At 38.8% G+C, this 14,634-nt stretch overlaps 1 protein-coding gene across 10 annotated transcripts in view; it reads left to right on the top strand.

The window, feature by feature from the left end:
• Positions 1-14,634, top strand: part of ARHGAP26 (Rho GTPase activating protein 26) — a 431,053-nt gene that overhangs the window by 259,326 nt on the left and 157,093 nt on the right. For all 10 annotated transcript variants that reach the window (XR_013445819.1, XR_013445818.1, XR_013445821.1 and 7 more), the window contains 3 exons: positions 7,800-7,887; positions 9,542-9,600; positions 11,127-11,232. Coding sequence is in view for 6 of the 10 variants with exons in the window: in XM_078067363.1 (XP_077923489.1) it covers positions 7,800-7,887; positions 9,542-9,600; positions 11,127-11,232 (253 nt within the window). In the remaining 4 variants the exon portion in view is untranslated. The remainder of the gene's footprint in view (positions 1-7,799; positions 7,888-9,541; positions 9,601-11,126; positions 11,233-14,634) is intronic.

The following is a 14,634-nucleotide window of genomic DNA, read 5'->3' as shown; positions in this document are numbered from 1 at the left end:
TCTTTTATACATTTTGGGGTCTGTCGATGGAGTTTTTACATGTTTTTCCAAAGGAAAACAAATTCTCTGTTATTCTGCAATTCTCGATCTTTAAAAAGAAGTTTTCTTCATTTTTTACATTTTCAATTTTTTTCTCCTGATTCTTTGTATGTTAGCAAAAATTCTCAAACTTGTACCCCGTATCCATGTCATTTATTTAAATTTCTTTTGGGTTGAGTTTTTTTTTCTGTTTATAATGCAAACCTTAATTTTCTAATTGAGTTTTTTGTGTCTTTACTAACATATTTAGCTGTTTTCATTTATACTTTTCAGCCATGACCTTTACTGTTTCAGTCTGTGTCTTCTTACTTTGATGCCTTATTTCATATTATCCATTAGTTTTCTGAATTTCATTTATAGTACAGAACAGGTGCTTTCTGAAATTTTGTTAGAGTGCTTTGGTCTTCATATTTTATGCCAAGTGTTTCATCAGCTTTTTAATATTTTTAATCAAACCTGAACACAGAGAAGTTTATAAATCTCTGCCATTAAATTCACTATGGCTAGATTCTCCTTATTCTACTGCTATTTTCCTGAAAGCTATTAAAATCATTCTGTCACATGTATTGGAGGGCTGGTATATGTGAATCCATCCAACTTTCTGGTATTTTAAAATCTTTGTTTTAGTGTGGACCTATAAGCCTAAATAGATTTCTCCTGATTCTGCTGGTCATGGTTCTGGGAGAAGTGAAGTTTATTCCTGGTTAATCAGAAGTGTGCTGTGGTTCTTGGCTGTTACTCACATCTTTCTTCTAGGACTTTCTCCTTCCTGAATTCATTTCCCTTGATATAATGGGATATCCCTACACTCCTGTCCCCAGTCTAATTTCACTGCCTGAATTTTGATCTCAGGACAATTCTGGCTACTCCTGAAAGCACCTTCCCCTCTGTGTGTTGGGGTGGGGTGGGGGAAGTGCAGTGATGCTCCCTGGGGTGTCTTGGGCTATGGTTTAGGGTGAGTGGAGGGCCATTGCCTACCACGTGGTTCCTGCAAGTGGATTTTCCTCAGGGCCTCACCAAGTTCTGCCTGATGGATATTCCTCTGGTGACAGGCAAAATGTTGACTATGAACCTTATTGTGCTTTTGAAACTTCATTTCCCTTTTTTTGTGCATCTTCATTAGTATTTCACCATGGTGGTGAAAAAGTACAAATTCCATGTTGCTATTTTTTGTCATCTTGTAACTTTTTCCTTTTTAATTCATGTTTAAAGCAAGGTTAGTGCTACAGAGAATACCTGGAAGGTATTAGACTGCAAGGCTTTAAAGCACCAAATTACAATAGCATGCCTCACCCACTGCTCTCTGATCCCACCATGAGGTATCCTTCCTTACTCCTCTGAAGCCTTGAATATTTGTCTTTTTTCTGTGCCCTTCTTTTCTCACATTCTTATACAGCATAGCATAAATAAAGCAAGTAGAGATTCTTTCAGAAGAATCCTAAAGTAATAGGATTCTCTATGTTCTTCATGACAACTTCTTAGATCTGAAGGCTTGTTTACTCATGAGTGGAAACAGCCCCAGACTTTGAAGACTATAGCCTCATGGAAGCAGCAGTGCCATGTAATTCATTAACTTCCAATTTTATCCACCAGTAAAAGGGAACAGACAGATGGTGTAGGACTGGGACATGATAGACTGTTGGGATAAAGGATTAATTGATCCTTCTTGGAGCTAGCAAGGTTGCTATTAACCACAATCCTGAGTTCTTGGGGAATGGAGAGCCCGGATGGAAGCTCACCTTCCTCTCTGCACATCCTACCATCACTTTTGCTTATTGGAATGCTACAAGCAAGTTCTCATAAGACCAGGGATTTGGCACAGTAAGAGCTTTCAGATCTCCGTACAGAAGTGGCTGTGGATACTCTGGATTCTTAGGTACTAGATAGGGGAAGTGATGCAAGGTATTAAGATGTATGACTTTTATAATCAGAAAATACAAATTTGCTTATGAAATTTTTATTAAACTATATATAAAAATATAGAGATTATATATAAATATATATAAATGTAAAATGTAAAATATATTTATATTTATGTAAATATAAAATTTATAAAATAAATTAAATTGCTTATGAAATTAAATCTAGTCTTGAAAGAATTACCTATAGGGTAAATGAAAAGTCTAATTTACATAGTGGATAGTATATATTTATAAACTTCTTCCTCAAAGATGTTATGGAGATGGAGAATGTGAAAGACTCAAGAAGATTTTGAAGACAGTAAAGAATGGGGTGCCTCGGTGGCTCAGTCAATTAAGCATCCATCTTCTGTTCAGGTCATGATCCCAGGGTCCTGGGATCGAGTCCCGTGTTGGGCTACCTGCTCAACCGGGAACCTGCTTCTCCTTTTCCGTCTGCTCTTCCCCCCTACTTGTGCTCTCTCCCTCTTTTTCTCTCTCTCAAATAAATAAATAAAATCTTTTTAAAAAAAGACAGTAAAGAAAATACAACTAACATTTATAGAAGGAAAAGATCACATGGTATTTCCTAAGGAATGACATACAGATGAGTGGAACAGACAAGAGCATCTAGAAATAAGACCCACACATATATGGTCAGTTGATCTTTGATAAAGGTGTCACTGTAGTTCTGTGGGGGAAAGGACAGTTGTTTCAACAAATATACAGTTGGACATCTATATGGGAAAAATTCCATCTTTATCTTTAACTATATCTAAAAATTAACTCAAAATGGATTATATTCCTAAACCTAGGAGCTGAAACTATAAAACTTGTAGAAGAAAACTTAGAAAATTTTGGTGACCTTTATTTAGAAAAGATGTCTTAAATAGAATATAAAAAGGAGGAAACATAAAAGAAAAACCTGATAAACTAACGTTTATCCAAATAAAAAACCTGTGCTCTTTAAAAGTTACTAAGAAAAAGAAATTGAGAGTTGCAGATGAGAAATCTTTTGTAAGATATGTATCTGATAAATGAATGAATTGTATCCAGAATATATTAAAAATAACTCAAGTAATTCAGTAATGAGAACACAACCAACTCAGTTTTAAAATGGGTAAAAGATTTGAATAGTTTACCAGAGAAGATACACAGATGGACAAAAAGTGCATGAAAAGATGAGCAAAATCATGAGTCATTAAAGAAAAGCAAATTTTAAAAAAAATTTCTTCATGTCTACTGGGACAGCTAAAATTTCAAAATTAGACACCTGACCACATCATGTGTTGATGAAGATGTGAAGCAACTAGAGCTCTCAGGTTGCTGTGGGAAATCAAAATGACCCAACTGTTTTGGAAAACAATTTAGCAATTTCTCATAAAGTTAAACATACTATGTGACCTCTTCTACATATTTTTACCCAGTTCCACTCCTAGGAAGTGACCCAAAAGATGAAACTTTAGTCCATATAAAAATCTGTATGTAAATATTTATACCAGCTTTATTCATAACAGTAAAAAATTGGAAACAACCCAAATGTCCATCACCTGATGAATGGATGGACAAATTGTGGGATATCCATAAAATTGATTCTATCCAGTAATAAAAGGATCAAACTAAGTATTATGCTTTGTGACAGTGGTTGCCAGGGGCTGGAGGTAGAAGGAGATGATTGATTGTGCCGGGGCACAGGGGGATTTTCGTGGTGATGGAAATGACTTTTATCTTGACTGTGGGTGTTATATGACTGTATACATTTGTCCAAAGTCATGGAACTGTGTGCTTAGAAAGGGTGAGTATACTTCATAAATTTGGCACATAGGAGAGGATTCTCAACCTTCCTCCTCATTAAAAAAAGGCAAATTAAAAACAGGACTTTTTTTCACCTCTCAGATTGGCTAAGATCAAAGTTTTGAAAATTGTCAAGGATTTGGGGAAAGAGTCACTCTCAAATGTAATGGTACAACCTCTGAGGGGTAGTTGAGGAATATCTTTCATAGTTAAAAATGCATGTATGGGGCGCCTGGGTGGCTCAGTCGGTTGGGCGTCTGCCTTCGGCTCAGGTCATGATCCCGGGGTCCTGGGATTGAGCCCCGCATCGGGCTCCCTGCTCTGCGGGAAGCCTGCTTCTCCCTCTCCCACTCCCTCTGCTTGTGTTCCCTCTCTTGCTCTCTCTCTGTCATAAATAAATAAAATCTTTAAATAATAAATAAATAATAAAAATGCATGTACTTTTTGAACTGGGAATTTTACTTTGATGGATTTTTTTCTATAGGTAAGACATGTACAAGGAAACAGTAGTTTATATCATTGTTTATCATAGCAAAACTCAGGGAATAACCTAATTTCCATTAATGGGGACATTATGGTACAGTGAAGTACTACTGTGAGGTAGATAAATATGTGTGCTCCTGTGGAACACTTTCTCAAGATACTGTTAAATGAAAATAGCAGTGCACAAAATGACATGTATAGTGTACTTGTGTTTATGTTTTTCGAAAGCTGTATGTATTTATATGCTTGTGTTTGCATATGCTGTTAGAGATAGCATACACATACACAGAACTGTTATTAATAGTTGCCTCTAGCACAGGAAAGGTTTACCTTTCAATGTTTATCTACTTGTTTTGTTTGGATATTTTTTTTGCCATGTGCACGTATTATTTTCTCAGTTAAAGAGAAAAAATTAATTTGCATACAATTATAATGTATTCTTAGGAAATTTAGGAGTACGTAGGTGGCTGGTCCTGATCATTTCCTCTAGAATGTCTGTCGTGTTTTCATCAGCAACACAGTTCTGGACTAGATGGATCTTGCTGATCCATCTGATCATTGTGATATTTCTGAGACTATTCCCTCTTGTAACCACTGCTTCCAGTCTGTCTCCTATTTTTCCAAATTCATGTAGGAGTAGATTCATGAAGAAATACATTCATTTCACTTTACCCACAGGCTGCCTTTCTGTACGTTGGTTTGATCCTCTAGCTTAGGTCCGTCTTACAGTGCAATGCAATGGTCAGGTGACTTGGTGGGGAGAAATGTACTGCCTTCAGAGGATAATTGTAATTATGTCTTTGCATCATATTTGGGTGCCATCAGGAAGCTTCTCTAAGTGAGGGGGAGCATCGGTAAGGGAGGTGTGGAAATCGGCAGCACTTTCTGAAAATTAGGTGGTTTGGGAGGCTGTATTCAATTTAGTTTGGATATTAAATGAATTAAAATGGACGTGCTCAAGTTCTGAGCCTTGCCTCATCGGTGCTATAAAAAGCCCTTTAGCAGGGCTGTAATCTGACTCTCCTCTCGGTAATGTTACACAATATTCCTATGGTTACAGAGCCCGAATAAATGGAAGCTAATCATTAGTTTGCTAAATGTGGTCCGTGGAAAAGTTCATAACTCCCAGACCTGCCAACTGCTTGTTTAGTGTCATGCTCACTCTTTCTTGGGTAGAAGTTGGTTGGTTTGTTCCTCAGAAAAATGTACAGTAACGGTTGTCTCGCATCCAGGAACCATGCACTATGGCAGCTCTCCGTGTGTCTCGGGTTGGGGAGGGGAAAAAGTCATGCTAAGCGAAGTTTTTTGGTACATACTCTTCTGCAGGAAGAAACCATTAAGGGAGTGAGAGATGACAAAGCAAGAAAAGAATTAAAGCGGCAGAGGTTTTGGTCATTTGGAGAATCACCGTGTGGTTGACTTTTCAGAAATTTGCTGTGATGGAACTCTATTCTGACCCTAGAAATAAAATCACTCTCTTTAGGTTGTTTGTTGTTTGTTCATGTGACAGGACAGATTTCATTCATGCCCAGCGTCACCTGCAAACACATACACGTGCTGCCTTTAGGAACCACACATTTTGTGAGTTGGGACCTTTTCTGGCTCATCTAATATGTATCAGGCAGGGGGAGGCCTGGGTGGCGCAGTTGGTTAAGCATCCGACTCTTGGTTTCAGCTCAGGTTGTGAGATCAAGCCCCGCATAGGCTCCATGCTCAGCACAGAGTCTGCTTAAGTTTCTTTCTCCCTCTGCCCCTCCCCTAAAATAAATAAATAAATCTTTAAAAAAAAATTAAATGTATCGGGGAACATGCTGAGAGCAGTAGGTATCAGCTGCATTTGTGCCCTTACCTGGGATTAGAGCCTAAATCCTTAATCCACTCATGATTATTTGGACTCTTCCTGCTTGAATGAAAGTGGGTTCTTTCCTAATAAATAGAAAATATATTGTGCCCACTTGTGACTCATTCTTCCTTTCCAGCTGAAAAGGTGTTGACTCTGTAGGAGGAACCTCTTTTTTTCTTTGAGACTGTCCAGAAAGAGTCCAGTGGCTGTTTCTGTTTACCTGCTGTATCATATAGTTCTCTTTGGATTGTAAAAAACAGAAAACCTGACCTCACCTGGCTTGAGGACAAAGGGAATTTGTTGGCTCGCATGATTAAAAAGGAAGGGCGAGATACGAGGGCTCAACCCATATCATCAAGCTCTCTCTCTGCTTGTTTCATCTCTGTGTTTGTCCGTCAGACTTCACTCTTGGGCTCTAGGTGGTGACACCTAGGACTGTTGGATAACCTTCCAGGTATAAACCCAAAAGGAAATAGCAGAGAGCCTTTCTCCTGTCTCCTAGAAAGGTCCTGAAGTTCCCTCTGATCCAACTGGCTTAGGTCTTGGATTCTCCCTGAACTAGCCATGGAGTCAGAGAGATGCCATGCTTTGATTTGGTCTGTCTGACTCTCATTTCCCAACCCTGGAAGCATGGAGCCTGCCTCCAAGCATATGTACTATAGGAATGGGAGAAGGGGGCAGCCTTACCAAACATGAGGTGCTGTAATAGAAAGAAATGGGAGTGAGAGCTGGGAGGCAAATCACTAGTCTTGCGTGTGAGAAAGCTGGATTCTGTCTTCACTGTGCTGAAAGATTTCACTTCTGATCACCTCGTCATTGTTGAGATGGGGCTGTGTGCTGCCCAGGAAGACTAACTCTAAGAGTGATCTCTTCCTTTATAATACATGTGCGTTTAAAATACACACATTTGTTGACAAGTCCACACAAGAGGAGACAAAAGAGGAATGATAAGGAGCCAGCATAATTATGGCGGTCGCCATTGCACTTCTTGGCTTAAGGCAATTTATAAAAGTACATATAAAAGTAATGGAATCAAGTCATAGTTCAGAAAATATAGAAACAACAGTTCTCCCCCTCTAACACAACCACTATTTTACTTTTAGAGTATTTCCTTTCAGCCTTTGTTCATACAAGTTTCTCACAAACTTTCAAATCTTGGTTTGTTTGGGTGTTTTTGCTTGACATTGCATGATAATCTAGGCGTTTTCCATATTGTTACATAGTCAGCATTATCATGTAAATGCAATACAATTTTCTATCAGGGAGCCATGCCAAAATTAATCATTCTTCCATCATTGGACATTTAGGTTATCTCCTTTTAAATTTTTTCTGCTGTTACAAAGAATTAGCCTGTATTAAACGTTCCTGGGGTATGTAACTTTGGTCTTGCTTTATTTTATTTTCTGAGACTAGATTGTGAGAAGTGGGATTACTGCTTCAAAGGGTATAAACATTTTTATGTCTCTTGATACATATTGCCAAATTGCTTTTCAAAACTGTTGCATTTTATCTCTTCTGCCTCCAGTAGTTTATGAGAGGATCAGTTTCACTGCATTTTTGCCAGCAATAAATATTTTGATTTTTAACCGTATTCTTAACTGAACCAGCAAAAAAATAGGTGTTGTTTTTGTTTTAATTTGGATTTCTTTGGTTAATAGAGAGGCTGATGCTTTTATGTACTGTGCTTGTTTTTTAGCTATATTTTCTGCTCCTGTTTACACATTGCCTTTTCTTCTTTTTAGACCCCAAAACAGCTTCTGAAACAGAGACCGATATCTGTGCTGAATGGGAGATAAAGACGATCACTAGTGCTTTGAAGACCTACCTAAGGTAGGGACTTTCCATTTGCAGGGCAGGGTGCCAGCTTGTTATCATGCAATCAGGAAGAAAGCAGTTTTATTTCCAGCCTCCAAAGAGCTGTTGGGTGGGTGTTTGGATATGGAAACAGCTTATGTGTGGGTGCAATTAGCTCAGCTGGTCAAACCAGTTGTAAATCATCCATCCTTGATGGGCTGCCATTTGCAGGGATGCCATGAGTGATTCAAGAAGCTTTGTTCTTTATGAGAAGTTACTATGATAATTAGCCTTACAGAACCTAAAATACGGTATTTCCTTAAATCCCCAAATACTCTAGTAAGAAAACAAGGAACCACATATCTCATTCTGTTGAAAATGCATGATTACATACATATCCTATGTATTTTGATGATTTTGTGCATTGCACACATAGACTATATTGCTGATATTGGTCCTTTAAATATGAGAATTTATTGGATGTCCTTTTTGACTCCTTCTGCTTATATAGGAGAACGTTATTTTATTGGAGAAGAGACTCTTTCTCTTGTAACAATGTACATGATAGGACTTCTATTTTCTGCCCCTCCCTTGGTTATTAGGGGATGGGTGATTCTAGCTGCCTCCATATCAGTTTCATGAAGTGACTGAAACTTATCCTGAACTTGAAGGGTAGGTGAGGGTCCAGTCTCAAACCAAGAGGAAAGCTGTACTCATGAATTGCATAAGCATTTGTTCAGGTTTTGTGAAGATTCACTTGGCTCAAAAACAAAGGAGGAAGAAAGCCCCAGAAAAGTAATTGGTGATGCAGGTTTTATTGGCTATTGGGGAATTGATAGAAAGATCTTGAAGAGTAAGATGTAATGCAAGTGATGATCAAGAGTTAAATTAGGGGTTCTGATGAGAATAAAATAAAACCTGAGCCAAGAATAATTTATAGTCTGTTGCGAAGGTTATTATTTGGACTGTCAGAAAAAAGCTGAAGTTTATAGTTAAACACACTCATTAAACATACTGATTAAACATTCATAGCACATATACTATCACTGTAGTTTACACAAAACCATACCATAGGGGTTTGTATTTAGCACTTAATTTGTGCATGTTGATATTGATTAGCTAACAAACATTAAGTATGAAACATATTTTTAAAAAACTAGATAAAATTTGATTATATCGTGCTTAATGTTAGGGGTTCTAGCCCTAACATTGGGCTAGAACTGGAGCAACACTCGCTAGTGAATTTGCCACAAAAACACAGAAGTCTCCCATAGTGTTTCCAGATGAACTGATTCTGATAACAAGCTGCTGGGAAGACAAGAGTTTAAGCACAGGTAATTACAAATGTTTAGTTAGTTGCCTTTTTCTCAGACACATCTTAAAATGCTCTTGTCAATGGGTGAGTCACTGACTGAAAAGGAAATCTCTTGGTTTGTGCTAGACTTTCACATTAGCACTTTCCTAGTTGTAACTAGGAAACGTAGTTGTATCCATTCCCTTAAAGAAGAAAGAGCATGAAAATGTCACGGGAAATCTCAGGACCCTTTCAAACGGGAAACTCAGTTGGACTAAGTTGAGTTGCTATTGTGTCCCTTGATCTTAGTCTGTATATAGTTGGGCAGCATCTACGCTGTTATTTAGAGTCTGTTTGTTTTTATTAAGCTGACTGGTGTATATCCTTTTATCCCAGAATGCTTCCAGGACCACTCATGATGTACCAGTTTCAAAGAAGTTTCATCAAAGCAGCAAGTAGGTGGCTTTTTTTTTTGCCAGAGTTTTAAGGGGGGAAAGGAATACATTTTTCTATTTCAAAGAACAGTCAGTATCCCAAAATAAATACTTTCTACCCTTTGTATTTTGCATGTAAATACCTACACACATGCTCACGAGATGGACACAAAATAGAAATGAAACCAAACTGGGATTGTCAAAGGCCCTGCTACCATATTGAATTTACAGTAGAGGAGAGAAACTTAAGAAATGTGTTTTTGGGGTGGGGGGAGGAAAGAAAAGCAAGTTTGGCTTTCTAATTTTGATTATTGGAGTTCTAACTCCTTGGGTTTTTTCCCAGCCCTTGAGTAGCATTTTGCAGAATGAATCAGACTTTGCACATTACCTAAATTGAGCATTGGAAGTGTTTCCTTGAATATGACACCATTTATATAACTTCCCAGTCCTCTTTCCATCATGGCTTCCATTTACAGCTTATGATCATTCTTCAGCTATATCATCCAGGTCCCTTGCGTCATATTACTGGTATTAAAATACATAGGGATTAGGTGCAAGCTACCCTAAGTATGCTGGAATCTGTCTACGTGGGGCAGGCCTCCTGTAAGGGGCAGTAAGATTCTCTACCAGATTTAAATCTGGCATGAATCTCCACAGTGCTATTATGTCAATAGTCTCTGTGCCTCTCCCTGCTTCCTTTAAGCCTTCAAAGTTTGTTTGTCCTGGTAGCTACTACTGGCCCAATTTAGTAGTACCTAATGTTCTGGTGGCCTTATCTTCTCAGAGTTGTCTCCTTAAAAGAGGGAGGAGAAAGACTTGAGAGAAAGCTGGGAGTGAAGATCGTGTTTATGTGATTTCTTTCTCAGAGAAATTCCAAACCCATAGCAACCATTCTCTAATTAAACCTCACATCAGTCCTAAAAATAGGTGTGGTGAGCACTCCCAGTCTATCTCGCAGGGAAGTGAAGCCACTTACCCAAATTCAACCAAGCCATGGCAGGGTTTGATTAAGGTGGCAGGTGGGCAGAAAGATTTACATATTTTATCAGCAATTTCTTTCTTCCACCAGGCTGGTTGGGTGTCACACATGACTTGAGAATGACTGGACATTGCCTTTGATTTGTTGGATGCTGTCTTGAGACGTTGTTTTGATATTCGAGACCCTTGTAATGTTGTTCATGTACAATTTGTTTGTCATTTGACAAGTGCCCATAAAGTTCCTTCCTTCCTTGAAATGAAGCCGTCGTTCTAGGAAGCCGGCTGCTCCCAAGTTTCTGTCTGCTCTGAGTGTGCAGTTGACTGGCTCCATTTCTTCCCGTCATCATTTTGGCTTGAATTTTTTGACAGTCATTTTTTTTAATGAACTGTTCCAGAAAGTACCATTAAAAACACTGCTAGATCTAGCCATGAGTCCATAGAACAGGCTCTTAAACCTTTGAGAAATCCTCCGTCTGTTAGTGCCCAACCTTTGGTTTCCTTTGATTTTGTTTTGTAATCTGATTTGGCTGTGACACTGATCAAATATTACCTTCTTCCTTCCTTTGCAGAGTTGGAAAACCAGGAGTCTCGGGTCTCTGAAATCCACAGCCTTGTTCATCGGCTCCCAGAGAAAAATAGACAGATGTTACAGCTGCTCATGAACCACTTGGCAAAGTAGGTTTAAGACTGAATGCTACCCTCTTCTCACTCCTGGAAAGTTCATGTCTTAGCACTAAAGCTGGTCTCGGTTCTGCTCAGGTTTCCCTCTCCCACTATTGCATCAGAAATGCTGGAGGCTTAGGAAAGAAATGTGTGAAATGTTAACTGCAGTGGAAACAGCAGTAAATGCCACATGGTCCTTACAGAGGAGGCTGGGGAAGCGCCCAAGATACCAGGCCACCAGGCAGAGAGGTCAGGGGGCTTTTGCTCTTGTGATGACCAAGGGCAAACAGGAATATGTCCTCCTTGATAACCAGGTCACTAAGCCCAGTTTTCAGGAGTTGTGTGTTCTTTTGATGAACAGAGACAAATAGGAATATGTTGTGGGTTTACAGACCTGGGATTTGTAGTAAAGAGGCCTGGGTTCTATAGTTGACTGTGTTCTTAACAAGCCACTCAGTGAGCCCTGGACAAGCCATGGACCTTAATTTCTTCATCAGTGAGATTTGGATAGTAGGAGCCCCTTTATTTATCTACAATGTCAGTGCTTTTAAAAGTTACCTGTATTAAAGCCTAGGGAATAAAGAAACTATCTTTGACAAATGCCTACTTGCCCTCTGAGATAAGCAAGGCATTCAGCATGGGGCCTGATTGTCCTGCAAAGAATATTTACTCTTGGAATGGTTTTGAATTTTTGTTTATTTACTATTGCTGGACCGTTTTGGGAATGGCCTTCCTGACTTCCCTTGCTGTGTCAGTGACTACATATGTGTACCTTCTAATCTTCCATTGACTTGGATGAATGTTCTTGATTGGAGACTGGAGTATAAAAAAAGGACAGAATGTAACAGCTAACTTAAACCGTTAAGCCGTACACTCTATGGAACTGATTGATGTGTTATGCATTTGGTCCTTACCCACACTTTGCTCATGCCATTAAATCATTTCTTTGGGATAAGTTGATAGTCAGCTGAGGAAGGTTATGATGGTTTGTTTTCATATTTCTACCAAGCATGTTGATACTGCCTTGTGGAGAGAGAGTATATGTGTTACCATAAAGATTTCCGCAGATCTTAATTATGAAGAAGCAAGAGTGTTTAGCATGTTGGTCAGAAGCAATTAGGCAGAGTCAAGGATTGCTCTGTTATTGGTCAAATGTCTTTCTTGCCATGCGGTATCGGGACTGCATGTTCAGAAACAATTAAGCATAGCAGAGAACGTGCAAGCTTACAAGGGGAATGCCCAAAAAATGTCAAAGAATCCTGATGAAGTGTGTTTAAAATAATGAGAACTGGGTTTAAAAAGTGACTCCAGATGCTCTGAGATGACAGTTTGGTGCCTATTCCACACAACCCAGTCCGGCATTTGTTCAATAGAAAAGCTGGTTTAGATCTTAGCTACAAAACTTTGCACACTTGAAGGGCCTTTACTGAAACAGAGGAAGTTCTGGGTACATACTCTGGCCAAGTGTGTGTGGAGATGCTCGATGGCTGCTCTGTTTTGGCCACTAGGCTTTGAGCCTCCTGGGAGCAGCTGGAGGAGAAGGCTTCGGAACTAGCTGAGAGCAGTGGGCTTTCCAAGTTGTGGAATTGTGATGAGAGCTTAACAGGACTGAGCGTGACCAAGAGTAAACAGTGATCCAGCGGACTCACTACTGCATCTGCCCATTTGTAAAGTGCCCTGAGATTGTTAGGAATCTTAAAAGGGGGAAGAAAAAGATTTTAAAAAACATCGAAAACTGTTAAGGTAGATCTTAAACACTTGAGCCTGTTTCTCTCTTGGGGGATGGTTCACTTTCTCCCTCTTGTCCACCTCTGTGTTCCAAACCCTATTAAATTCAGTTCATCTTTGTCCCTAACCTAACAAGGAGTACAACTGGAATATGCAAGTGACAGCTTTGACCTTGACTTTTTGCCTTCTAACAAATTTAAATCAACTTTGTTGCTGGAGTTACTGATAGTATACTTATGGTATAGCATTTATGGAGCATTGTGTCTTGTCTTTGATTCACAATCACAGTAATTTTCTTTGATTCTATGAGGTTATGTGGCATTTCTTTGTTCATTTAATCCTTAAGGAATCTACATAGAGACCATAGTGTGAGTTGGTCAGAGCCGATGTTATGACACACAGACTTAAATTCTCAGTAGGCTGTGTTCTTGGTCTCAGAAGATCGGAATTAAAAGTGTCTTGGAGGAGATGGGTATAAATGAGCATTGCTCATTCCAGTAAGGAGTATTTATTTAGTTCTGAAAAAATGCTTTGGCACCCAGAGGAGTTCTAAGATTCCATTTAAATGCTATATTCTCATTTACAACACTGTCCTATTTTAAAATTGACCAGGAAGGGATAGTTAACTTGGGATAAGGGGTTTGTCTGATTCCAGTTTTCTCAGTTTCAGACTTACTCTCTGATATGCCTGAGCTATTGTTCCTCTGGTCCACTTACTTAATGGTCAACTTCCTTCCTAAGTTTTGATTTCAGGGCTAGATCTGCTAGAAAACCCGTGTTCACTGCTCTCATTACCTATGCTGTATGCCCTGTGCATCTCTCTATTGTTTGGTTCAAAGAGAAGATACTTTGTATTGTGCAATTTTTAAAGTGCTCTTTTGAAACTTTCTAAAATTGATTTCTTTTAGCTGTGGAGAGAGAGTTAAGACATTTTATATTTAATCCCAAGTAGAAATGCATTCAGAGGGAAAAAGGTCTTAGGGGAAAAGGCTAAAATCTCAAAGCCTCCAAGCAAATGATTACCAGGGTGCATCCAAATCACAGAGCTCTTGGGTTTGTTTCAGACCTCCAAGGGAACATAAAAATTATAGGCAACTATGCACATATTTTTGTTGTTCCAGCTTAAATCTACTATGAGAATTAGATGTTTTCTATTTGGATCCTGGAATCTAGTATACAATCTGGAGTCATGTGCCTCAAAGCACAGCTAGACTCACCTGGGGTGTTTGTTTACAATTGATATTGAGGGACCCCACCCCTGCTCTACTAAATTGGACTCTCCTTGGGAATCTGCATGTCTGGTTTATTTCCCAGGTAATTATGATGCAAAGTCTTTTGAGAACCACTGGCCAAGAGAATGGGCCATATGCAGGGATTTTCTAGGAGAGAGAAATGATTTTGAGTGGAAAGGATTGGCATTTAGGAAGGTAATAGAAGTAGGACAAAGAAGCTCAAAGCAGTGAATTCAAAAAGGAGATTTCATAATCAAATTACTAAAAAAAAAAATCCAGTTTTGATTTCCCATATCCTTACAGTTTGACATTGCATTAAATTGAGTGTTCAGCAAATGGTTTTGTTTTAAAATCATGCATAAAACATTTTTTTTTTATTTTGCATAAAGCATTTTTAATAATAAAATGGTCCCCAGCTAGCTCCGGGATCTTGTGGAAATTAGTCAACCTCTCT

The sequence above is a fragment of the Halichoerus grypus genome, chromosome 2 (assembly GCF_964656455.1).
Source record: "Halichoerus grypus chromosome 2, mHalGry1.hap1.1, whole genome shotgun sequence".
Taxonomy (NCBI): Eukaryota; Metazoa; Chordata; class Mammalia; order Carnivora; family Phocidae; genus Halichoerus; species Halichoerus grypus.
This window is presented reverse-complemented; position numbering and strand designations above follow the sequence as displayed.